The sequence below is a fragment of the Pochonia chlamydosporia genome, chromosome 4, assembly GCF_001653235.2.
Source record: "Pochonia chlamydosporia 170 chromosome 4, whole genome shotgun sequence".
NCBI classification, from domain to species: domain Eukaryota; kingdom Fungi; phylum Ascomycota; class Sordariomycetes; order Hypocreales; family Clavicipitaceae; genus Pochonia; species Pochonia chlamydosporia.
This window is the reverse complement of record NC_035793.1, coordinates 3,093,589-3,119,345: the sequence shown is the minus strand read 5'-3', so window position 1 is coordinate 3,119,345 and position 25,757 is coordinate 3,093,589. Positions and strand designations below refer to the sequence as shown.

Sequence of the window (25,757 nt, the reverse complement as noted above, 5' to 3'; positions counted from 1 at the left end):
GCCATTAGGCACGATAACACGGGCTAATGATGCGTTGTCTAATTCCTCGTTTCAAGATATATCAGAAAATTTTAGATTGTGAAGATCAGCGAATTAGCCAATATGGGCTTCAACAACTGCAAGGAGAACCCCATCAGATGCTGTGCCATGGCAGCCAAGGAACACCCAAGTCGACAAAGACAGATGGCGGCCAACACCAGTGTGCCAGATAGACATTGCTGGACATTGTGGGGCTCGATGTTGATGCAAGGTGATGGGAGATGCAGCAGGGAGTGTGATTTGCCGTGCAAGCACGCATGATGCAAATTTTTTTGGATATCAAGGTCCGGATGGAGCATCGTAGGGGGATCCGATCATGCTGGAAGGCTGTCACTGTGGTGGCGAGCAGGCCGGATTGTTCCCATAGGCTGGCATGGTGATATCCAATGTCTCAGGGTATGGAGAGCTGTCAATAGTCGTCGTGTGCGTGAACTGATTAGCTGTTCAAAAGGATGAAGGCAGGCGTTCACGCTGGATCACCCACCAGTTGGAGACGGCCGGTTTGGGTTCTGGCAATTATTAGTGTCTGGTCTGGTTGGCTTCATGCAAGCTGCAAGGATTGGAGGCTGCCGTATGCCCATGGTCCTACCTGAACGTCACGTCTGGCTGAGTCTAGCGACTTCGATGTTGGACCTAAACAAGTCATGGCCAACGCTGATTTGACAGCACCAGAGGAGGCAGGTGGCGACATGGAGGGATTGATTGATTGATTGATCGTATCCATAATCTCGCAGAGACAGAGACAAGGTGAAGACGGGCAAAAAGTAATGGAGAAGTGCCAGGCTGCATGCATCTCCGCGCATGCAGCTCCAGCTGGTCGAGGCAGAAACAGATGTAGAGCCAGAGCCAGAGCCAGAGCCAGAGTCATAGTCAGACGTCGGTACGACAACGACCAGACGACCAGGCGACCAGACGACGACGACGGAGCAAGTGCTGATGCATCCAGGGAAGGGAAGGCATGACCACGACGCTCCTGCCAAATGAGAAACATGCATTGAACTGGACTTCGGAAGCTTCGACTCGAGGTCCGTTTTTTCTGCTCTTAAGCTCGCACTGACACCTCCATGTCATTCTTCTATGTCTCTTTTGAATAATCTGGTTCCTCCACCTTTGCCCCCAACATGTTTTGCAACTGTTCTCCATCATCGTGACTTGGTTGTTTGTTCAGCTTTCCCGACTTCCTTCGCTCGCTGGTCGCCCATTGCACAGACCTAGATCGTCTTGGCCCGTTCCAGTGGCTTGGTCCACTGTCCTCGGCGCTCAGCTCCAGAGCATTTGAGCTGCTGGTGTACGGAGTAAAGTCTGGTCTGGTCAACTGGTCTGATTGTCTGCTTCAGTGTACCGCCGATTGCTGCATTGGTTACGCCCGTTCACATTCGCTTGGATGTACACCGCTCAAAAGACGCCGTCATCCTCCACCTAATTAAGACATACCTTAGATCTTTTCTTTTTTTTCAACTTCAAAGTTTCCATATTCCCTCTTTCATTTGGAGAATCCCGGCGGAATCTTCTGCCTCCCGATCCTGATTTTATCGGAACGCATCCTGTGGTCTACGCAATAGCATGACCGATGGCCTTTTGGGTTGTTGGAGGTGGCCACGGCAGGCCGCTTCAAGACGGGGAATATGCCACTCGCCGTCACGCCAACAACCAAGATGTCATTACTAGGCAAAGCGGCAACAGTAGTGACTATTTCAACACTCAAGGAGAACTCGACAGCCACCATTCGGATGCATATGCAACGTACGATTATAACCCTCGATATTCACCAAACGATCAGGCAATTCAGTCGGTTCCGATTCAGAACTTAGCATTTCTTGTTATACGAGAGGCCCATGCCCACGACAGCGCTCCATCACCATCTCCATCACCAAAACCGCCCAATTTTGACGAAACTTCTGCTAGTTTTCACTCCAGAAGTAGCATCCCCGTGCCCTTGGAACGAACCGAATCCGGCTTGTCCATATCCTCTGACACAACAGCACACCAACACGCCAACTCCACAGAGGATGACCGGTATGGGTCGTATCTTGGAGATTCTGAAGCCGCGCGCTTCGTTCGCAAACACCTTGCGACCTATCAACGCAGATTTCCAGACTCGCAACCAGAACGAATCCTGAAAGCCCTCATCAAGCCGAGGTTTCGGGGTGCAGAATTCGCACTAGATAATGACGCCTTAAAGAGCATATTTTCCGCATCGAATGAGCTTTTCTTTGCCAATCGTCTTACACAAAGGGTCATCTGGGACTGGAGCCATTCCCTGTCGGGCCAATACAAGAACCACATTGTTGGTACAACGGCAATTCGGCGAAGTGCTTGCCTTGGTGGATGGGAAACTTTAATCGTGCTTTCTTCGCCTATCCTCAGAGATACACAGTACAATCGACGCTTGCTCATCTCCACATTCCTGCATGAAATGATTCACAGCTTCATGTTTGTTACTTGTGGGCTGAAAGCCCAGCAGGATGGGGGACACACAAGCGGATTTCGGCAAATTGCTGGCATTATCGATGATTGGGCTGGCAATGATTGCCTCCGCTTGCGAGATATGGAGGCTGACCTATCTCGATGGCGTGGTGACGACTTTTCCTCTACTGAGTACAGCCATGGCTTGGACGACATCCATGGTGCGTCGAGTTTTGAGCAAACTGGTTGGAGCAGTAATCACGCGTATAAGCATGAAGACTACTTGCAACCTCCTCTCCCGAGGAGACATGCTCCCCCAGAAGAATGGCAATTGTGCAACAGAGAAGATTTTGGAGACCATGCGCAGGTCGTTGCCAACTTGCAATATGGATCTGAGCAGAGCTCTTCTGCATGGGCTTGAGTCCACCAATTCTTCTGTAATCTCTGTGTGTCTCTTAACCCCTCTATTTCCCTTCCGCTCTTTTTCCTTTCTTGCTCAAAAGGTTGCTGCAGAAATGATCAAACATGAGCATATTCGTCCCCCTGTATGTCGACGGGTTGTATTTTGTAATAGGCATGGCTACGGAGTTTGTCTACTTTTGGTCTTGGGAATTTCCGTGTTGATGTGTATAGATCATTGGCATCCAGTTTTGTAGCATTTGTGGCGGCGTACAACACACCATTTAAACCCCTAGGCATTCAATCCTGAAAATTATTTATGTATTGTTTAACAACCTAGAATAGGCTAGTCTATCCAAGCAATATATAAGTTCCCAGCGCCATATATGCAATTCTTGGTACATTCATTAGATATCCTCCAAGAAGACGTCAAATCCCCCTTTACCTCTTCTCCCCATTCGGACGAGGGACACGTTGTTCACACTCGACCGCAAGTAATTTTTCTACCCTCCCGGCCTATGTGAGTTCCCGAGGACAATTCAAGTTCTCTCCGGACCGCACGTCGTCTAGGTCAGTTCTCTGCCCTAGACCGTACAGCTTCATAGGCTGTTCCACTCCTGGAATCTGAAAGCAGAGGTTGTGTCTCCTGAGAATCATCATCAGAGTCGTCAATTGCAGACTCATCCACGAAAACGTGGCTCCCAACAAGCGTCTCATTATCCTCAGTATCACTGTTTTCAACAGATGCTGTGGGACCGTCGCCTTCCACAACCCAGAAAACTGGGATGGCACCCAGCACGGCAATGAGTGCCAAGAAGAAGTAGGCCGTAACAACGTATCCATTCTTGGCTCCCCAACTGAATGCAAGTCCAGTGCTGGCCGGACCAATGGCTCTGCCAAAGCCACTGAACATGGTGACGAATCCATTGAGGGTGCCCAAAATTTTAAGTGATGTGGCCGAATTGGTCAAAAGAATTGTAACGGCGGGGAAAGCGACAATGATGGAGAATGCTTTGAGCATGAGCACAAACGCAAGAGCCATCAGCCGTGTCTCGTACGTTGGAAATAACGACGTATACGGTGTGAGGAGGTATACCAGTGGCATGACGACACCTAAAAAGATCGGACAGTTAGTCGCAAGAGCGTCTACGGTATTTCGTTACTTACAGCAAGCTTTATAGCATTTCAAAACACCCCACCGAGTGACCATGGGAGAAAATAGAATGAATTGGACAAGGCCACATGTGATTCCATACAGCATGAAAATGGTGCCAATACGCCCTGACTCCAAACCGAATCCGCCATTAAAGTAGAAGGGCAGCTTCGTATTTTCCGGAGTATGTTTCATGACAGGATAATTCAGAAATACTGTGACGTTTTGATCATATGCGACAGAGTGAAAGGCAAGGAAGAAGTATGCCAGCATAATGAGTACACTTTGCTGCGTAAAGATCTCAACGAACCCCGGGGCCGGCGAGTCGCGTTCCTTCTTCCTAGGTCGAATCTTGCTAGGTACTAAGGGGGCTGTGGCCTCGCCGTCTACAAAGGATCTCCGTCTCTTGTCTTGTTGACGATTCCATTTGAGTGCTCTACTGAGGCGCTTGCCGAACAAAAGGCCCCAGTCTTGGTCATCTTGTTTGGAAGCCAGCGTCTCCTGTTAGGGGATGTCAGAGAAGAGCAACATTTGCATGGCAAACAGAATTTAGAAACGTACCCGGAGGAAGAGGGTTGCACTCATCAAGGATACGAGGAAGAAAAACGTTGCAATCAAATTTGGAAGAGCATACGGAAATTTTTCGAAAAACCATACACCTCCGAAAATCGAAGGATATTGCTTGGCAGGGTCAGCAAAGAACCCGCCAAAGGCCGGTCCAACTACAGATCCCAACGACCAGACAAGAGGCATGATAGAAAAGGCTCTGGGTTGAAGCTCCTTTTCAGGTACAAGCTCAGCCACCATAGTTCGAATAATTCCGACTGCCAGCACGGTCAGCTCCATCCAGGACAATTATCATGGGTTAAAAGGGAGAGTCAACGGACCATTTCCATTACTAGCGCCCTGGATAGCCCGCACAGTGATAGCCATAGGTAGGCTTGTCGACATTCCCCAAACAATAAAGCAGACCATCGTACAAAATAAGCCAGTGATGAGACTTGGCTTTCGTCCCCAGCTGTCAGCTATTTTCCCCCAAGGTACTGCAGCAAAGCTCTGGAATATTGAGAAAACTGCAGAAGTAAGTCCAGCCCATTTTGCGACTTCGGTTTCCTCAACACCAAAGTCCCGAACCATTTGAGGAAGGTAAGGAAAGATGGATGTTGTGGCAATGGGCTCTGCGAATCTCGCGACGGCTAAATTAAGTGTCAGCAGGAGAAGAGAATTCAGGAGAGTAGAAAATTGTTTGTAGTCTGGTTGAAGATTGTGAGGTACGAGTGGAAGGCAAGCTTCCGGAAGGCGCACCAGCTGCTCCTTCCCATTCTGCTCGGCTTGGTTTACGGGAAATATGTAAATAAATCGCAGTTCCGACCTCGATATCGTCTCATCACATTATGCCTTCAAATGTTCCTTACCTAAAATAGTCAGCTGTTGCAACGGCAGCTGTGGCCGCGGTCGCGCTTGTGAATCATCATCGCTCATGTTCTTGGACGACCACAGTGAAATCAATGTGAGGTCCTCACGGTGGCGTTGTTGGGCGCCCGAAACAATTTTTGTGGCCGCCAGAGGTGCGTCCGCCTTGGCCAAAGTAACGGTGAGTTGGGAAACGAAGTCTGGATCAACAATAGCTAGCACAAGGTGTTACGCAGAGCATTAAATCTGACGACAGCACAGCACAGCATGAGATATAGGCATTACTGCAAAACCATTTAACAAATCCAGAATCCAGTGAAGGAGAAAAATCGTGAGTGAAGTTGAGAACCCGAGGGGCGAACCAACCCAAGGTATCCAAGAACAGTGACGGGGATGATCCATGTCTGTCAAATTAGGCCACAAACACCTAGCGGATAATAAACAGCACTTGGGGCCTCAATCCCCACCGGACGTTCAGGTCATTCGTAAGGCTTGCGGCGCCAATTCCGAACCCTTGTTGGAACAGCGATGAAGGGCTTACGGCTTGCAAACCGGTGGTGGCATGGTCGCGGGACGGGAGCGGGATACTTGCTTGCATTCATCGGCATGAGACTTATGTACGTCCTATTATAGCACCGGATCGACAAAGATTTACGATGGCCGGTAATTGAGAAACTGGATGCTGATCCAGGTGACGAATTCTCCCCCACAAGTCCTCGAAACAGCTGTGTCTAATTCTCATTCTTTCTTGTTGGAATGCGGTGTGCGGCAGCTTGTAATGCATATCAGCTTGCAGCAAACTTCATGTCTTTCAGCAGGAGCTACATTACAAGACCAGGATGTTCACACGGCACATCAAACCTGCAGAAGTAGCAAACAGCCTCTTGCGTGAGGAGACCAACCGAGGTACGGAGTACAGTTCGACAAATCAACCTGCCGTCTTTGGGATACTTTTGGTGCCTGTTGCGGACATTTTCCGGGGGAGTTTTGCATAGAACCGGCTGCATCAAACTACAGAATGTGGCAATATGTGTCACGTCTTTACCCCGGCAAACTGGAGGAAATGTGGGCTGGGGCCTGTGCAATTGTGGCATCGTGACCAAACTGTGCCACCAAGCACAAAGATAGCCGGGCGTCAGGAAGCCTGTTAGGACCAACAAAACACCAGTCTGGGTACGAAGTACGAACTCGGCTTCTCATCATCCACTGTTCACCCAGAAGTAGAACTACGCCCTTCGGGAGTGAGTCCGTGAGCAGCCAGCTGATGTTTCACGCAGTGCCGGTTCGGCGCCGGGAGCGAAATCGGTGCGTCTCTCTTGATGGCAGTTGTGCAGACCAGGTTTGTAAGACCAGCACAAAAAGAATATTGATGATTCACGAGGATTGCTAGCAAAATAAAACGCTAGCAATACAGATAACCCTAGACGGTTCGTTCCTCTCCATGACAAATTGCAAGACAATACTGGCTACGCATTGCGGTGATTTCGCAGAGAGGCTTGTCAAAGGCAAGAAAACTTGGTGGTCGACTTGTCGAGTGGGACAAACACCGGCCGGCCGTTGTCGGGGTTGAGCCAACGGCCGTGTCCACTTCACTTCTTCACTTCGGGGGAGCACCGTCCGAAATGAAAATAGAGAGCAGATGGCCGAAGACGCCAGGTGAATACCCAAAAAGGCACCATTGGCCCCCACGTAGGCATGAAGGCTGAGATATGCGTGGCGGACATATGTTTAGTGATTGTGTTGAGTGTCTGAATGGGGAGCAGTAAGAAAGAGTCAACGCACTTTAGGCAGTGAGAGTGCTGTGACAAGTAACATATTGAATCCCATGGCAAACTCAAGGAAACTGGAGTTGCTGCTGATCATCCTTGTGTCCAGCTCAAACTGCAACGAATGCCCTGCTGGCGCGTTGCGTTTGGTCTCATGTTTCTCTGTCGTCATGTTCGAAGTCTTGCATAGAATCCTACGCTGTAACTATGGTGCAATTATTTCTTACAAGGTGTTCCAAATTGCTCTGACTTTGGCTCTTTGTACATGTCGGCTAGGCCCAAGCGCGAACCACTTGACAACTTCAAGCCCACATGCAGAATGTCAGTTCAATGTTCAACGTCTGGTTGGGTACCGTACCCACCGGCCCGCCTGCTGATGGGCTTTGTCACCAACCCAGACACGGTACAGTGACTCCATCCCCACGAAACAGGCAGGAGTGACCCATTGGACCTACCCGGCGCGATCTGCTGTCGTCCACAGAAGCAGTCTGGTCACCCAACCAGACGTCGCCATCTGCTGAATAAACCAAGCTCCCCTCTAATTCGTCATCGAGCCCATGGAGCTCATCAGCAACTTGACTTAATTGCAACAGCATTTATGATCTGAGATAGTTTTGCTATGCAGCATCACCAGAGGCTGCAATCTGGTCACTCTACCTAATCCACGATTCATTCCTTCCCTTTGGAATACTTCAATTGGGGCATTTTGGAAAGACATGGTTAAATTGTAAGTTCAAGGCTAAGCCCACCAACAACGGCGCTGTCTGCTCTCAAGAGTCAAGTCCAACACTTCAACTGCGTGGGGTAATAAACGTCAACCTGGTACCACCACAACCGACCCCATGACACCATCAGACGCCCAGCCACGCAGCACACCTTGACCTCATTTCACGCCTTCTTCAATACTCACATCATGATCGCTCACTGACTACATCATCGTTTCCAGATTCTCGGCCGAACCTGAAAAGATGGTGAACGAGTCGACACCGTTGATCCAGACGGTTCGCGTTGCGCCGCCGCGGAGGAGATATCGTCATCACACTTGTCGACGATTCTGCACCATCGCCTGCACGTGTATCCTCATATTGGGATTCGCTTCCTTCCTTACCCACGTTTTTCTTATCTGGCCTTATCACCACCATCATGGCCGTCATAGCCACTATTCGCAGTCGCATCAGCACGGCAAACGCCTGTCTCACGAAGACCTCCAGAAGATTCTATTAGAGACCCCAACTGCAGACCACGCACAAGAATGGAGTCGGTATTACACCTCTGGCCCTCATTTGGCCGGCAAGAATTTTTCGCAAGTGAGTCAAGTCGAAATTCCCCGTGCGTTTCCGTCAACCGGCAGCTTACATTCCTCAAGGCAGATTGGACCAGGGAGAAGTGGCAGAGCTGGGGTGTGGATGCCAGTATTGCCGAATATGATGTCTATATCAACTATCCCGTTGATCACGGTCTATCGCTTCTGAAGAAGTCTGACAAGGGCGACTCGTGGAAGCTCGAATTTAATGCTTCTTTGACCGAGCCAGTTCTGGAGGAGGACGCTACCTCGGCACTCGAGGATCGTATTCCTACCTTTCACGGTTACTCTGCCAGCGGCAACGTCACTGGTCAGTTCGTGTATGTGAATTACGGAACTTATCAAGATTACCAAGATCTTGTCGACGCCGGCATTGATCTTAAGGGCAAAATTGCCATTGCCAAATATGGAGGCATCTTCCGTGGTCTCAAAGTCAAGCGTGCTCAAGAACTGGGCATGGTCGGCGCCTTGATTTACAGCGATCCCGGTGATGATGGTGATAAAACGGAGGCGAATGGATACGAGCAGTATCCCAAGGGCCCTGCCCGGAATGAGGGCAGCGTTCAGCGTGGAAGCGTCCAGTTTTTGAGCACCCGCCCAGGTGATCCGTAAGTCCCTTGCAACAAATTCGACAGTGTGGCAGCAAAAACTAATAGTGTTCTCTATTAGCACTACCCCAGGCTATCCATCGAAACCGGGTGTTCCGCGAGCACCCGCCGACGACTCTACTCCATCCATTCCATCCATACCCATTTCGTATGCAGATGCTCTTCCTATCCTGAAGGCGCTGAATGGACATGGGCCAAAGGCATCCGATTTCAGTAGCTACTGGACAAGTAACCTTGGTCTTGGCTATAAGGGCGTGGAATACAATATAGGGCCCTCCCCGGACAACTTGGTACTGAATTTGTATAACGAGCAGGAGTACGTCACCACTCCTCAATGGGACGTAATCGGAATCGTCAATGGAACCATCCCCCACGAGGTTATCGTTGTCGGAAACCATCGAGATGCGTGGATTGCTGGCGGCGCTGCCGACCCCAACAGTGGCTCTGCAGTTCTGAATGAAGTTGTCCGTAGCGTTGGTAAGGCAGTGGAAGCTGGATGGAAGCCTCTGCGAACCATTGTCTTTGGCAGCTGGGATGGTGAGGAATATGGACTGGTTGGAAGCACCGAATGGGTGGAGGAGTATCTCCCCTGGCTCACTGAAGCCAACGTCGCCTACATTAACGTTGATGTCGGTGCTTCTGGACCTAACTTTGGAGCCGCCGCAGCTCCTCTCCTCAACCAAGTGTTACGAGAAGCAACGCAAAAAGTACCATCCCCGAACCAGACTGTCCCCGGTCAAACGGTTGGAGATGTTTGGGATGGCAAGATCAGAACCATGGGGAGTGGCAGTGACTTTACGGCATTCCAAGATTTTGCCGGAATTCCCTCTATCGACATGGGCTTCAAAGCCGATCCAAATGGTCCTGTATACCAGTACCACAGCAACTACGACAGCTTCCACTGGATGAACAAGTATGGCGACCCTGGTTTCAAGTACCACTTGGCCATGTCAAGGGTCCTAGGCATTTTGCTGTCAGAGCTGGCCGACACCATTGTCATCCCCTTTGGCGCGACAGAATATGCCGACGCGTTAGGCACATACCTCGGCAAGGTAGAAGACAAGCTCAAGACAGGCGAGGACCCAGCCTCAGAAGAAGCCATTTTCGCCATGCGAGGAGCCGCCCACTCCAAGGACGTCAAGGGCAGTGCCGATGCCTTTGAAGCCAGTCTAAAGAAGATCCGCGTATCTCTCAGTGATCTCCGCGCCAAGGCCGCCAAGCTAGATGAGCGTGCTGCGTGGGCCAACCAAAAGCTAGAGGACGGTCTTCCCTGGTGGAACATTATCGGCAAGATCAAGCTGTGGACCACCATCGCCAAACTCAATATTCAGTACAAGTTCTTTGAGAGACACTTCCTTTTTGAAGGAGGCCTGGACAACCGCAGCTGGTTTAAGCACGTCGTTTTTGCGCCTGGTCTGTGGACGGGCTACTCTGGAGGTAAGGATCCTGCACGCAAGTCTTCACGTCTGATACTAACACTGTCTTGTAGCCGTGTACCCCGGTCTCATGGAGAGTATCGACGCCAAAGATTATACCAACGGTCTTAAATGGGCGGGTATCATTGATCGATGTGTTGTCAGGGCCGCAAAGAGTATTTAATGTTATCTATGGCAACATATTTAGCCCGTAGGTTTACACACGATAGATTGGTACATATTTGGCCGTCATGATACTTTCTATAGGCCGCAACTCAAGATGAAGCGACCAATATATTCAGGATATGACGGCAACGTTGGAAATAATCATCTTTTCCTTTGCATTAATCTCATGTCTACCATGATACCACTAAGCAATGATATGGACGCCTAAAACTCCCTCACCCGTCTGATTACCCGTCGTCGCAATTATGACAACAATGCAAACCCACACTTTAGATTAAGACCATATACCAATCTGTTTGAAGCCAAGACCACCCATGTTTCCATTGTATCACACCCTTTGCTCCCCGATTTGTACCGACAACAGCCTTGACTTAGAACGCATCCTCAACGCCGCCGATTTAGTAATTCGGGTGGTATGGAGCAGCAGGCTGCTGAGGAGGATACTGAGGAGCAGGATAACCTCCGGGAGGAGGGGTGTGCGTCTGGACGAACGTGTTGCCAGTGTGCTGAGGGGCGATAGGTTGAGTAGGCGGGTAGAATGGCTGCTGCTGAGGAGGGTTGTACATTCCCTGGGGGTGGTAGGCGGTCTCCTGCTGGGTGAATGGGATGCCCTGCTGAGGAACGGCGTGATAGTCCGACTTGACCTGGGGCTGCATCTGGACCTGGTAAGGAGCAGCAGCTGATCCAGCAATGGCGCGGCCCTTTCGAGCATGGCCACCGTCGCGGCGGTGTCGGTAGATGACGACGGCGTCCGTCACCCAGGCGATGAAGAACAAAAGGCTGGAGAGGTCTAGTTAGTTCATGGTCTACGGAAGAGAGGAGGCAGTGAGAGGTGGCACATACAACTCGATGGCACCAAGGCCAGCAATACCAGCGACAACACCGCCAAAGACCTTGTAGTCCACTCCATAGAAGTAGCCGCCGTTGCCCTTGCAGTACTTGTTGTAGTAGCCGACATCGTCATAGTTATCGAAGTAGTTGTCGCAAAAGCTGTATGATTTCCGCTTGGTGTGGTAAATGCTGTCAGCGGCAAAAATAAGACCAGCCCAGACAGCGGCCAGGGAGAAGGTAGTGAGCCAGAAGATGTAGAGGTAGAGATCCCAGAACAAGTTGGCCCAGTAGTTGTACGCGCCGGGAGAGCACGTGTGCGCACAAATCAGCCAGATGCTAATGATGACTGTGACAAGAGCCTGTCGTGAAAAACGAGCTTGTGTTAGTGATCCCTCTGAGATGAATATCGGTCAAATCCAAGGAATGACACCTACAGAGAACAGTCCCAGGCCGTTGGTAGCAGCCGCTGCTCGGGTCGCGTAGATTGTGTAAGCCGACAGACCAAGAATGGCAATGGCGAGGAAAAGCTGGAGGTATCGAATGGTAACCCATCCAGGAGGATAGTTGGGAATGTGTTCCCTGCCGGGTTTACGTTGGAGAACCATGATTGACGATGTGTTTGCCCAATATTTCCACGATTACAAAAGACTATGCCTCAGCACTCTCAAGCAAGGAGGCGCTTCGAAGGAGAAGATGAATAAAACAAAGAGATGAAGAAATCGGAAAAGAACACCAGAAAACAGAAACGCGAGCTGAGAAGGGGGGTTTCAGGACCGACACTGATATACCCAGGACTACGGGAAGGCGCCGACCTTTTGGAATAAGCCACACGAGAAAGCTCATCTTCCAGCCCCATCTCAGTCTCATCACGACTTTTTCGTGCCACTTGAAAACCTCAAACTGAACAAAGATAAATCTGCCTTGTGGGTCTTGTTAGTGAAATGGCAGGCCTCTACTGGCCTCCAGGGCCTAATCGACCTTGACGAAAAGGAGAGACTGCCACCAAAGACCCGCGCGAGTTGGGTTGCACTAGGAGTTGCGGCTGACAGGGGTAACTCTGGTGGCTGCTTGGGAGAACCAGTCGGGTCATCATGAGGCCGACTGAGTTTCTGCAATTAAGATTGCGGGACACGACCTGAATGCTCCGTATTTCTCGGGTCGTCACATTCGTTTTGCCAGAAGACCGCAGAGTTCAAAAGGTGTTTAGCCTCTGAGTCAATGCTCTTTGGGCGATAAGAGAATTCCATAACAGGCGTTTTCAACGTGGCCGTCGTATAATCAGCATTCTCCTTTCGTCTTCATCAACTGCAAATATTTCTCGAAACCTCGTGGTGTCCAAGGCACAGCCTCAGCCCTACAGAGATGTCCTCCTCTTCTGTGAAGGTGGCAGGGCTGGACTTTGACCACGTCCTTGAGAGCAAAAACTCCCATGATAACGATCGCCCAGTTAGCGTGTCTCCAGCCCATTGCCATCCTCCAGCATTTCCACTTGTCTGCCTGTTGTTGGACAGGCCCTGGTTAACGTTTTACCGTTCTGAGTCAAGGTTAAACCATCCACAAGCCTTGGCAGCCCACCCCAGTCGTTAATCTCGGTTTGCTTGATTTTATACGGCAGAAGCCCAACGTGAGGCTCAAACAGCCATCACACTGTTCCGAATCCTGCCTCGCGAGAGAAACTTTTGCTCGATGAATCAGCGGCACGGGCAACACTGCGAAACTAGCGGCGGCAGAGGCGTCAAAGCGAACAACAGTCGCACAGCCTCGGACCTCTAAGAATAGATAACCCTAATTTGACAGGAAGAGAGATAATCGCAACTACCAAAAGAGGCTGTGGTCATGAACGCTGTGGTGATTTGATTCGGTTCATGCTGCGCCATGGCGTCGAGTCGCGTGTGAAGCTGAAGACGTGGGTTCATGCATGGGGCACGCCAAAGACATGCGATGCATCCCGGTTTCGGGGCTCTTAAACTTGCATGTGCCAGTCTTGGGAGACGAAGCATGTGTCTGTCTGGCATGTTCCTTTCTCAGTCCTCACCTTTGTCATTCGTGGAATTCTTAATGACCTCAAGATGCCAACTTGGTGCGAATTGAACAGGTACTCACGAGCCGAAACAAGGGATTAGTCCCCAGATTCGAAATGTAGAGCCCTCGAGATACATATCCCTATAGCGAAGCTTGACGAAGCATGTCATTGACGGATGGCGGCCGCAGATTTGAAGGAAACCTCCGGGTGGTCAATTTGATGAATGAAGCCACGGGACAATACCTTGGAAAGGGAGAATGCAAGCTCTGAGACGAGGCAAAGTCAAGCTGACGCTGAACGTCCCTTCCTCGCTTGTCACGCTGCATCACACCTTCCGCAAGGTTATCACTCTAATCGATGAGCGCAACGAGCACGACGAAAATACCAGATGTCAATACATCAGCCCGTCCTCATACCAGCTGAATATTACAAATATTGTCCGGTCCGGTCCTGTCCTATTCTTCCAACTAACCAGCAAAGCGCAGATGGCCTACACACCTGTTCACGACAACCAGTCACTCTATAATAACAGAATCATGCCGACCAGAGAAATATCTATATTTATGTCTTGAGTCTATGTTGCTATCGTACAGCAAGCAATCCATCCATCACTGCAATTCACTTAGAACTTGTAGACCTGTTCCTTGGTATAGCCAAGATCCTTCAGCGAGCCAGACAGGTCACCCTGATCCTTGGGGCTAACCTTGGGGCCAGAAATGGCCTTCATCAACCCCGGAGGCCCACAAACAAACAACTTGATGTTCTCCTCCTTGGGCTCAGGCAACACAGTCTTGAGCAAATCCTTGGAGATGAATCCACTGCCGCCCTGCCAGCCCTTGGGTGCCTTGTCCAGGACATAGAAAGCACGGAACCGCTGAGGGTATGTGTTTTCCAGCTCAGCAAGCTCACGACGGAGAAGAATGTCCTCCTCAGTGACGTTGCCGAACACAAGGGTGACCTTGGTCTTGTCGTTGGGGTTGCTGAAGATGGATCGGCAGAGCTGGTACATGGGCGTGATGCCGGTGCCGCCAGCAATGAGGGCAATGTGGTTGTGCTTGTTCTCAGCCCAGGAGTACTTGGGCAGAGGGCCCTTGAAGTCCAGGCGCTGTCCGGGAACCAAGTCGTGGATGTGCGTGCTCATAGGGCCGTTGGGGTACTTTTTGATCAAGAGATCAAGATAGCCCTTTTCGCCTACCACACTTGGGTATTAGTATATTGTACATTCTTTTTAAGGTATGCCAGGTTTTACCTTCGTCGCTGATGGGAGTATAAGGTCGAAGAGTAGCCTTCTCGTCGTTGGGACCCTTGTACTTGGTCAGGATGGCACTGGCAATCTGAAGTCCGGAAACCATGTCGCTCTCTGGGAGCTCGAAACGGAGACGCTTGGTGTTGTGGTTGACGATTTCGATATCAGCCAGCTTCAGGGAAACGAATCCCTGGTCGCCGCCAGTAAACGCTGGCTTGGCAGGGACAGCCTCCTTCACCTTTGCGGCGACAGAGGAGCTTCCGCTGAAGTAGTAGTAACCAGCGCCGGCGACAGCAGCACCACCCGCAAGGTAGAGGAAAGTGTTGGATCCGCCCTGTGATCCTGACTCTGTCGCATATCGGCGAGCTTGCTACAGTCCAATTAGCAGCAAATTCCAGCATCAACATCCCGTGGTTTCCGCAGGAGCAAGAAGACTTGGGTAAGTTCAAAGGCAAGGATCAATTGTCAGCTTGACACATACAGTCTTGAGTGGCTGAGCCACGCGGGAAACAGATCTGGAAAACATTTTCAAATGCGTCTTAAACGTATCCGTTCAATTGACGAGATTTGGTCAAAACACAGAATCGTCTTCCCAGGTGATGATGCAAGAGAGGGACTCGGACCCCAAGCTTCCGTGCGGTCGCAGCTGCCGGCGTAATTCGGGCAAGCTCAATGGGCTCCAGCGAGCTGATGACGCCAACCACGTGACTACCCACCGGGATGGCCACTGCGATGGCTCAGGTTGGCCCGCAAAAACGTTGGTGCAACGGTGCGGACACAAACTGCCAAGCACATCATCGGCATATGGATTGATAAGCGGTGTTACAAGTTCATCCCTTCGAGGGGATCCACCTCATAAGTCATGCCATATTGTTAGCCAACGTTGCAAAACATAGTCCATTTGACACGAGGCATTTGACGAATCAACAAGGTATTAGTGACGCCAAGTCATTGTCTGCACTCGAATAGTGACAGACAAAATGCATGTATTCCTGAATTATACAAATCCGCCCTTCTCTCGCTTAAAACATGATTTGAAGCACCTCGCAGCTACCACTTCCCACCTTTTAAGCCACCACGCTCCTGGCCAATTCATGGCTATATCCCCTTCCTTCTCTCGGCTCCGTCATCTCTGTTCCTCTAGATTTAGGCATTCGGTCTCATTTCATACGAGAAGTTGTAAGTCGTCCATTTACCGCCTCGACGACTGAAAGTCGTACGTATATGTCGCTGTTATGTATAGTGCCAGACAGAGAGCACGTGCATCGTGATATCAAACAGATGTGCAAAATAACATGATCTCATAGACAAGGTCGTCTTAACCTTGCCATTATCTTCAATCTCCGAATTATTCGGGTCCATCGAAGCGCCTTCAATGGATTTTCCGTGCAGGTAGATAGAGTCGACGACTTTCTTTCACTGATCAGCAACAGATGTTGGGTGCTCTTGAACCGGCGTGGAACTAGCATCGCCGTCATTGGTTGAATCCTGACTTGCCCTGCGAGTCATTCCCGGCTCGTGATGTTGCGAGATGGTAGGAGTGTTCGTCTGGCTGCCACCCCGTTGCCCGTGGTAGTGGATCACCTGGGGAGGCGTCTGTCCGGCTTGAATACCCAACTGTTCGGTTGGATAGGGATTCAAATCCTTGCTGGACGTTGAAAAGACGGATACAACCGGTTGGTGGTATCCGTTGGTTGAAGTGATTGATGATTGCCTCTCTTTGCCGGTATGTTCCGCCTGCGTAGGCGTATCAGCCTCGTTGGGGGATGTACATCCGTCGCCAAGGTTGCCCGTCAAACTGTTCATACCACCTTCAATATCTCGAAGCAGTCGAACATATTCTTCTGGGACCAGTCCACTCTCCTGGGTCTTTGGGTCTTCGGCCACAAGCCAACCTTGTCCGTGCCTGTATGAAACCCAAATGATCTGGCCCTCCACTAATGGTAGTTCGTTCTCATTTTCGCGGACAAAATCGAATAATGCCACGGCCTTACCGTGAAACTCTTCGTCGGGTGAAGTAATGGTGAACTGATAGTCTCGGGAATAGCGAGATTCGTCTGCGTCATGGTATCCCGGTGAAGATGGAGAACTAGAGTTCTCCGAACCGGATCGATAGCTCTCCCGTTGATGGCCGTGTTGATGATAATGGTACCCATGGCTGTGTCGCGCCTGATCAGGCGGGTAAGTGACATACTCGCCGCCAGGGCCATTGGCCTCTCCCCCGTGGGTTACGTAGTACCGTTCGCTTCCATCTCCGCCTGTTCCAACGTAATAGCCTCTCTCGCTGTCGTAATTGGACACGTTCATAATGTCTCCTTCTCGGCCAGCCCTACCTCTGCTGTGCCCCAGTGCAGCTGATGTCGACTTATGCTTGCGGTGGCGAGTTGCGACGACTGGGCTCTGCAGGTCTTCGTCTTCGCTATATGGCGGTCCATCTCCAAACTGAATTGGCGGTATATCATGGCCGCGGTTGAAGCCATCGGAAGTCCATGAGTCCCAGGGCATTCGCTGATCCCAAGATGCAGGCGGGTCGGACAGTCTCCGGGTCTCGCTAGCGGGTGTGGTCAGACCAGATGGTGGCCCGGAAGGTTCTGGAGGCGGGCCATAGTGCATAGGATGAGCGTAGGGATAGGCGAAGTCCCTCACCAGCGTGTAGGAGAGGGTAGAAGGAAACAAAGGAAACATGTGAGAGCCGGGTCGTGATCTCGAGGGGACGGATCCCGCTGAGTACTGCGACAGCCGGCTTTTGGAGGCATGAGACATTGGTCGAGGTAGATTGCTTCGGCGCGAAGGAGTCGAAGTTGTCAATGGGGGTAGCGAGGTGCGGTTTGTGTTTGCTGGAGGGGACGAGCCCTGCGGCGGCGAGACTGGTGAGGATGAGGCATCCGTCATTGTAGCGGTCGCAGTCATTCCTCACAGCAGTAGCAGCAGGAGAAGTGGTAGTAGTAGAGTGTGGGCGGACGAGAACCAGCTGCCGAAGGAATTTAGAATCGCAATAAGGCCCGAAGGGAAGATGGCCTTCAGGTCAACTGGTCCTCAGAGATGTTGGATTATACGATACGCCAGTCGAGATGGATCGCAGAGCCGCGCGAGAGGAGACCCCGCAGGCGGGGCCCAAGCGACGTTCTTGCACGTCAGTGAAGACAGGCAAAGCGACAGGAATTGTCTCGGGGTGGTAGTTGAAGGTTATGGCAACCGAAGTGCGTCGAATGAAGGGCAGAGAAGCTGTTGGGCTCTGGACAATGGTCGTGTTGTAGACGAAAGTTGCCAGTACCAGACTCAAGAAGGGGGTGGGTAGTAAAGCGCCGAACCAAGGGCTGGCTGAGGATGGCGCCAGCTGGCTAATCCCACTTGATGTTTAAAAGGCACTCGAAGAAGGTCTCTTGTCGGATATTTCGAGCGTGAGATTGGAAGCGCGCATTTGATGGATGGCGCAGCGCAAGGCGAGTATTTGCGACGAAAATGCCTGGTCGGGGAAAGGGTCTGGTCGGTCGCGGGTTGACAGATTCAAGGATTTGGGGGTGAGAGAAGAGCGGAAGTGGATGAGGTTTGGCACTGGGTCTGATTGATTTGATTTGAGAGACGAAGGGACATGGAAGCATGGACACATACATGCATGGATGGCCATTAACTGGTTCTGGTGCGTTGACATCAAATGGGACGACAGCTTGAGAGCAGAGCGCCTGGTAGAAGTCTGGTGCCAGGCGCTGGGACATTGAGCCAGTGAGTGCCACCAGACTAGACTCAACCGTACAAGAGTCTGGTGCGATGCGGGCTAGGCCCAGGCGTCAAACATCAAACGGCTGGGGACTGGGCTCACTGAACAGGGACCAGGCTAGTCCATGTTTGGTGTCTAGTCTGGTGGATTGTCTGGCTGGGTGGAACCAAACATTCAACTGGCATGGAGGACCCAGCATTGCACAGGCGCCAAACAGGCACTGTACATGGGCCTGGCGCTGGGGGCTCCAGGACACCAGACTGGGGTCAATTTGGCTTGGCTTCAGTGGCTGAATGATTCAATGTTCAACATTGAACCTTGAAGGTCCCAGAGGATTTGATCTGGTCCCGGCGGCATCAGACGACATGAAGTACATGAAGTGCATAAAGTTGAGTCCAAGGACCAGACTTGACATTTCATCAATCAATTCTCCAATTTGAGACCAGCAATTCTGGTCTGGTGCGTGCCATTTGACTGATGAAATTGAATTGCCTTGAACAATGATGTGACCTTGACACTTGACGGTTGGCCCGAATCTGAAGCCTGGACCACACCAGACCACAGGCATGGATGGCATGGGTCTCAACTGGTCTCAACTGGTCTCAATGGCCTCTGTACATCTAGTAGCAGTTGATTTCATCGTCACTGTGCGGTCACTCAGCGAGCCGGCCTCTCAAGGCCGTAAGTGCAAATAAGCGCGTCGACTTTGACGTCTGGTGGCACAGGACTGATCAACCAGACCATCCAGTCTGACTACGGAGTATCTGACTGGGCTTTCAACATCGCCAGGGTCGCACGGGCGTTGGACTGGACTGGACTGGATTGGGCTGGGCTGGAATTTACATCAAGTCTGGCACCTTGATACAACTGTTGGCCGCTCAACGAGACGTACGGAGTATGCCTCATCGACTTGCAAGAAGGCGGTGCAACCCTGTCCGATCTTCAAAACTGACAGGCGATCTGGATCATGCATGTTCTGATCCAGGCGTCACCAACTACGATGAACTGGATGCCATGGTCATTCCCATCAATAACTCATGCCTCGGAGCTCTGTAACAGCAACCAACTGTGATTCCATCTCATTCTGTCTCGTTTTGTGTTGTTTTACCCTCTCACTTGGACATGGTCTCTCGCCTGAATGCCTGCCTCCCTCATTTTCCCATAACATGCCCAGAGAAACAGAATGGCATCGGTCCTGGTTTGGGATGAAATTGCAGGTAGGCAATGTTAGGGCTCAGGAAAGGATTGTGCTGCTTCGCCCTACTTCCGGCCAACCATGCCCTGTTTTCTGCTTGGACTCATCTCAACCATGATGGATCGTCTGTGGCTGCACCTTGTTCAGCTACAGAGATCTCTTGCAGATGATAGCGCGACATTAGCCTGTTGCGGTGTGTATCAAAAGCACATCTTGGAGATGGGCATGCGCCATTGAAGCAAAAAAAAAAAAAAAAAAACAGCTGGATAACATCTAACATCATCATACAAGCAGCAGTCGCCCCCCCCTTGCTGACACGCTTTCAGCAACCATCTTTACCGAAAGCTACACCAGACATCTCGCAACAGAACCGACCTCACGGACCCCCGCTGCGATGGCGTCAAGGCGGTTGAGATGGAAGTACGGGGGATAGGGGGAGCTGGTCAGATGGTGGCCTGTTGATTCTTTCTTTAGCTTCATTCTGTTGTGGAATGTGGGATTGTGCTCCCTGGAGCCAAGTAGACTGACGACTGTTGCCTACGTTGCACGAAGACTGATGAAACTCTCAAGGCTTGTGCTCGGCAGGTCCTGATTTAAGTCCACTCCTATTGACCTCGGCCATGCCTCGCATCTATCAACTCGGCTGCGAAAAAGAAAAGTTGATCAAGCCTTCAAGACGTGTCATGATGAGAGATTGCCACCGGGGCAGAGAGAAGGCGCTGAAACGCCAGGGTTCGGGATGAACAAAGAGCCTGACAATCCTGTCAATCCTGGACTACAACCACGTGAGGTGGGTTCCAATTTCAAAGCATATTGGGACGAAGAAACGGTGAGAAAGACTCGGCCAAGAATCAGCGGAGAATATTGGTGTGAGTTGGCATGCATTGCCGAATTGCTTTGGTATTTCTTTTCTTTTCTTTTTTGTCCTTTGCTAGATACCAACGTAGCTGAAATGATGTGGATGTTGCGTCCTATATCCTCCACAATGCTGAAAATGAAGCCGACGGTTCAAGCCAATGGGATGTTATTGAGTTTCAACAAAAATGGATGACTCCAGCAAATTATTAAGCCATTCCTGATTTTTATTCCTTTTTGTCGTGTTTACGTCCTGGTTGGGTACATGAGCCTCCAACACAACTGCGCATGCCGACCTAAACTTGAACACGTCTTCAGCATCCCATTCTGCCTGCAGCAAACTTGACTGGAACAGACTGGTGATCTATTTTTGGACCCCAGATCAGAAGGACGGGAGGCAATTTGCTGATTGGTCCACCCTGAGCATCGATTTGTTTCAGGTCATGCACATGGCCGCAAGCCAATCACGGCTCATCTCCACCCATTTCGCGCTTTTCTCCTCAGTGTCACCTCCAGCCAAGAAGTCTCTTTTGCTGCCCCCCAACCTTCACCTTTCTGGACAAGCTGAATGACCCACGGCTTCGGTTCCCATTTTGAACCGGTATTCAGCCGGCTGGCCGGGTAGCCCTCGCACAACCACGTGCATATGTAAGCTTTTTTGTCCAATTGCTCGGGTCGGCTGCCCTTTCCACACAAATCACGACACGCCGTCATCACCCACGCCGTGATCGACGACCATCCCGGAGCAAGAGTCGGATGCAGATGATGCCCATGCAGCACCTGCTAGGCTACCGAGAAGCTCCTCGGCCACGCGCCAAATACGACTATACGTGAACCTGCCGCGTACAGGTCGGGGGAAAGGCTTGGTAAGTCGACGAAGCTCCCTTCAAGCTCTAGCTACCTGTTTATGATGATCCCAAATTATTGGAGCTGTCTGAACTCCAATGTTGAAAGACACTTTATACGCAACTTTACACATCTGATTATACTTCATACACCCTCAGTACTCTCGACATTTTGCATCATGCGCGGTTTGAGACTCCGAGGCTGACAGTGTTTGCAATATCGTACTCTAGGCACTGGAACATGCGCCAGAGGAGCAATTGAGCTCTTTTACACACGACTACGACTTGCTATCATCAAGGCAACATGGAAGTTGCTAATGGCGCGGCGGAAGCTGTAGCCCAAAACGGCTCCGGAGACGGTACGGTCGGGTACAAATTGAAATTTTGCACCGTCTGCGCAAGCAATCAAAACAGGTCGGTACTCCTCAAGTCCATCATCACAAGCCAAACTCAGGACCTAACATGTCTCCTCCAGATCCATGGAAGCTCATTTGCGATTATCTCAGGCTGAATACCCAGTCATTTCTTTCGGCACGGGATCACTCGTCCGACTACCTGGACCGACTATCACGCAGCCCAACGTGTACCAATTCAACAAGACCTCCTACGATAGCATGTACAAGGAACTCGAATCAAAGGACGGTCGTCTGTACAAGGCCAACGGCATTCTGAATATGCTCGACAGAAATCGCGCCGTGAAATGGGGACCAGAGCGCTGGCAAGACTGGGCCGTGGGCATCCCCAGGCTCCAGCACTCCACTGACAAGGGCAGCGAGGGAGTAGAAGGCGGTGTCGTAGATGTCGTCTTTACTTGCGAAGAGCGCTGTTGGGACGCAGTCATTGACGATCTTCTCAGCAGAGGGTCACCAATGAACCGACCTGTGCACGTGATAAACGTCGATATCAAGGATAACCATGAAGAAGCACACATTGGTGGTCAGGGAATTTTGGACCTAGCCAACTCGCTCAATGCGGCTGCCAAAGAGGAGCGAGAAGCTGTCGGTGCAGCTGCTTTCGATAGTGGAAGTGCTGCCAGCCGAGCCAGTTTTGATGAGAGAGTGCCCGACATCGTGGGTGCCTGGCAAGAGAGATGGCCAAATTTGCCGTCTACATGGACATTGGCTTGGTTCTAAATAACCCGGCAGACTCAGAACGAGTGCTACCTTTTACTAAATTGAAGGCACGAATTTTGTCTATGCGTTACGATGGTTGGGAGACAAGTATTGGCATGCCTTTACTGCCCGGCGTCATATAGCACGGCGATTATCGATTACGCAGCCCTGGATGCTGGTTGCCAGTTTTCAGACCCAATTAGATACCACCTAGTTAACACACTGTTTTCAACCATGATGTATAATACTATGACTTGGACGTCTACACGACTGGCGTTTGAGCGTTTCGAGATAAACACGTATATCAGGTTCGTTTAATGTGCTTTTGTTGTGATATTATCCTGATTTGCGGTGAATTGGTATCTCACAGTTCTTCCAAGGTGGACATGCCATCCAAATTGTGTCTATGTGTCCCCCTGAGTACCTCAAGACGCAGGCAAAGTTTTTGCCCCAGAGGAACCTTATTAGGCGTCTCCTACCTCCATCTTGCGCTATCGTAAGGCGATACATAGACACTGTGCAAAGATCGGTAATATCTCTCTTACCATGTTATGTGAGGCAGGTAGAAAGCACTCCTAAATTTGTGAACTGTTATTGAGCCGGCTGCTAGTATGCGACTTCGCTGGCACCACGAAGCACCGGCATGAATGTAGGGTGGGATACTGTCCGAGATGGACGAAACTTGCACAAACACTCACAAATAGGTACAAACTCTACTCAGACAGACATTAGTGTGATAGCATAGCCCAAATACGTTGACTTTTACGAGACTATGGTCTGACTAGTGCAGTAGATCCCTTTCAACAGGGTGGCCAAATGCCTACCCTATGCCTCAAGAACGCGTCGTGCGCCTGCAACCGAAGGCACACCTGCTGTCAATAAACCCCAATACAATACAACAATAGGAGAATGAAGAGAAGCTATGGACTCTCATACTGTTAGTCGGGATATAGTTCATGCTTTTCTTGCTCCCGCAGCTACTAGTCACGGCAAGACGCATATACGAGGTCAAGCTAAAATCTCCCCAACGCCAAGATCGCACAGATCTGGCGTTCCGCAAAAGCTTGGCCGGGAGCTTGTTTTTATTTCTCCATTTCCCCCGCGATATACTGAATCCGGGACGTATAAACGAGTGGAAGAGCTTTAGAATTCCATATTGTGAGTTGCGTTTCAGACCATCGTGGTTTCGAAGAATACCAAGGTCACATTTCGCTTGGATGTCTGTTTTGGATGTCTTGCAGGTAGGCTGTGTTGGACTGTAAGAAAGTGGGACGGTCGAGCCGAGAGTCAAGCGGCTATGGCGCCGAACGTAATCAAAGATGTCCGCATGGAGTAAATCAGGGAAATGACAGACAATGTCTGTTTGCGGTCAGTGAGCTTGCGTCAAATGCAATTACTGTGCCTTGGCCTGGTATTGTTGAGTCTGCCCTTGCCAAGAACAACTCGCTCGGCTCCCTGCGCAGAGCAACATGGTTACATAATTTGGAACTGTCCCTTGCTCAGATTCGGCATATCTGGCGAGTTCTGATTGTGCCGTGCCATCTTAATATGCCGAGATTGATTTCAAGTCCAGCTGTATAGGTCCATACGAGAATTCAGATGCCTTTTTGGAGTATTCGTTACAATGATGCCACGGCACCCCATTCGTAGCCATTTAAACGCCAAACAATGGGAGAGCAAACTTAATTTAGAATGGCAGATGCTAGAAGGCTTGGCGGTCTGGACCCAGATGGGACCAATTCCAAGCAGGGATGCCATAAGACATTAAACGCTGTGGTTGGATACTGAAGGGGACTTTGTAAAATGACCATTCGTCCAACATGACTCCCTTGCCCTAGGGGTGGTGAGAATGGTAAGTTGCCCCTTGTGCAATGGGCAAAGGGGAGCGCAGCTGAGCATGGTATCGGGCCCTGAAAGACAATTTATGGTTGCCCCAGGGCTTCTCCTCTTGTTTGTTCGTCCTGCGGCCAATGGATCCAACTCTACGGAGTATTGATCAGGGAACCTGCTATAGAACTTGTACCAGATACTCCGTACCCTGCAATTTCGCTCGGAGTTGCGGAAGCAAATACTTTGATACGCCGTATGAAGGCGACAACTGAGAAACATGTCTTCTATCGCATGCGTCCGGGTTGCTTGAGGAAGGTATTGGCGGCCCTAGTCATGGTAATCGATAAAACCGCTGGATCGATCGAGTTTGGTTGCATATCATGGGACGAATGTGAGACTGACATGCTGGTTCCGTAACCAAACACGGAGCTAAAGCCATGAGGATTTCCTGCAGGCCGCTGGCCAGATTGAGCTCCCAGCCTGCATCTGCTCCAGCTTTCACACACCAGACAAATCGAAACGACTCGACGACAACACACGACAGCACTCCAAACACCATCTGCAGCCCACCAGATTTCCGGAATGGAACAATGCCGCCTGACAAGTTGCTCGAAAAGCCCTCGAGGGGAGCAAGCCTGGCGCATTTCACAGCGGGCGCTAAGAGGCGCATGAACCCAGCCATCGCCAGCAAATCAATTTGCTGCCCTTTCAGAGGGCATTCAGGGGCATGAAAACCAGTGGCGCAATGAGGCGCACCAAGAATCCCAAAGCATCCCTAGGTCCAGCGGCAAAACAGCCAAAATGCACAACCGTTGCTCCAGCGGGTTCTGGGGGCTTGAAGACACCAAATGATAAAACCAGGGTCGACATCTCTTTCACTGCGGGATGTTGCACAACTTGTCCACCAACAACACCAAAAGCACCACCGTGAACGTTTAGCTCGAGCCCACCGATCCACCATTGCGCCAACGATCCAGTGCCGAAGAGGAGAGGTCCAGGAACAGGATGCAGCTAAAGCCGTGAGTGGTTGACGTTCGGCCAGGATCCATCCACCAATATTCCAACCTCAATGTTGCTTACGACGGCTGCCCACGGACATTGGGCGAGGGCGATGAAATGGTGGCCGAAAAGGTACTTCGAGGTTGAGCCTATTGAGTTGTAGAAAGGCAGAGATGAATGAGAATCGAAGGATGCATATTTACGGTGGGGGGTCAAAAGTATTTGAACACGGAAACGTATCCCATATCACTTTGTGTGCTGAGGCACATTGAGATGTGTTGGTGTATACCTGGATGTGGGCAAATACCTAGGTACTTTTTACCACAGACTGTAGAAGCAAGCACTTATTCTTGTAGCACTTGAAAGCCCCAGTGCCCTCATATTGATGCTCCGCGGACAAAACCAACCAGTTGAC

The 25,757-nt window shown here is 50.7% G+C and overlaps 9 protein-coding genes across 9 annotated transcripts; 4 read left to right on the top strand and 5 right to left on the bottom strand.

Moving 5' to 3' along the window:
* Positions 1–1,609: 1,609 nt before the first annotated feature.
* Positions 1,610–2,866, top strand: VFPPC_14390 (metallopeptidase; the record flags this gene model as incomplete). The annotated part of the gene is made up of 1 exon (XM_018292159.1): positions 1,610–2,866. One exon carries the CDS (start codon positions 1,610–1,612, stop codon positions 2,864–2,866), a length of 1,257 nt encoding a protein of 418 aa, XP_018143939.1.
* A 549-nt stretch (positions 2,867–3,415) lies between these two features.
* Positions 3,416–5,479, bottom strand: VFPPC_08358 (MFS transporter; the record flags this gene model as incomplete). The annotated part of the gene is made up of 5 exons (XM_018287083.1): positions 3,416–3,957; positions 4,012–4,498; positions 4,559–4,821; positions 4,885–5,193; positions 5,413–5,479. 5 exons carry the CDS (start codon positions 5,477–5,479, stop codon positions 3,416–3,418), a joined length of 1,668 nt encoding a protein of 555 aa, XP_018143938.1.
* A 2,665-nt stretch (positions 5,480–8,144) lies between these two features.
* VFPPC_08356 (peptidase, M28 family) lies at positions 8,145–10,686 on the top strand (the record flags this gene model as incomplete). The annotated part of the gene is made up of 4 exons (XM_018287082.1): positions 8,145–8,483; positions 8,543–9,087; positions 9,149–10,524; positions 10,577–10,686. The coding sequence occupies 4 exons, from the start codon at positions 8,145–8,147 to the stop codon at positions 10,684–10,686; spliced, it is 2,370 nt and encodes a 789-aa protein (XP_018143937.1).
* A 400-nt stretch (positions 10,687–11,086) lies between these two features.
* Positions 11,087–12,124, bottom strand: VFPPC_08355 (membrane-associating domain-containing protein; the record flags this gene model as incomplete). The annotated part of the gene is made up of 3 exons (XM_018287081.1): positions 11,087–11,468; positions 11,532–11,878; positions 11,954–12,124. 3 exons carry the CDS (start codon positions 12,122–12,124, stop codon positions 11,087–11,089), a joined length of 900 nt encoding a protein of 299 aa, XP_018143936.1.
* Positions 12,125–13,288: 1,164 nt separating this feature from the next.
* On the bottom strand, positions 13,289–13,519 carry VFPPC_17823 (hypothetical protein; the record flags this gene model as incomplete). Its single annotated transcript, XM_022429501.1, has 1 exon — positions 13,289–13,519. The coding sequence occupies one exon, from the start codon at positions 13,517–13,519 to the stop codon at positions 13,289–13,291; it is 231 nt and encodes a 76-aa protein (XP_022285445.1).
* Positions 13,520–14,164: 645 nt separating this feature from the next.
* Positions 14,165–15,314, bottom strand: VFPPC_08354 (NADH-cytochrome b5 reductase; the record flags this gene model as incomplete). Its single annotated transcript, XM_018287080.1, has 3 exons — positions 14,165–14,733; positions 14,792–15,158; positions 15,270–15,314. The coding sequence occupies 3 exons, from the start codon at positions 15,312–15,314 to the stop codon at positions 14,165–14,167; spliced, it is 981 nt and encodes a 326-aa protein (XP_018143935.1).
* Positions 15,315–16,204: 890 nt separating this feature from the next.
* VFPPC_14389 (NAP1-binding protein) lies at positions 16,205–17,680 on the bottom strand (the record flags this gene model as incomplete). The annotated part of the gene is made up of 1 exon (XM_018292158.1): positions 16,205–17,680. One exon carries the CDS (start codon positions 17,678–17,680, stop codon positions 16,205–16,207), a length of 1,476 nt encoding a protein of 491 aa, XP_018143934.1.
* Positions 17,681–19,543: 1,863 nt separating this feature from the next.
* VFPPC_17824 (hypothetical protein) lies at positions 19,544–19,819 on the top strand (the record flags this gene model as incomplete). Its single annotated transcript, XM_022429502.1, has 1 exon — positions 19,544–19,819. One exon carries the CDS (start codon positions 19,544–19,546, stop codon positions 19,817–19,819), a length of 276 nt encoding a protein of 91 aa, XP_022285444.1.
* Positions 19,820–21,705: 1,886 nt separating this feature from the next.
* On the top strand, positions 21,706–22,534 carry VFPPC_08352 (RNA polymerase II subunit A; the record flags this gene model as incomplete). Its single annotated transcript, XM_022428606.1, has 2 exons — positions 21,706–21,815; positions 21,877–22,534. 2 exons carry the CDS (start codon positions 21,706–21,708, stop codon positions 22,532–22,534), a joined length of 768 nt encoding a protein of 255 aa, XP_022284404.1.
* Positions 22,535–25,757: the final 3,223 nt, after the last annotated feature.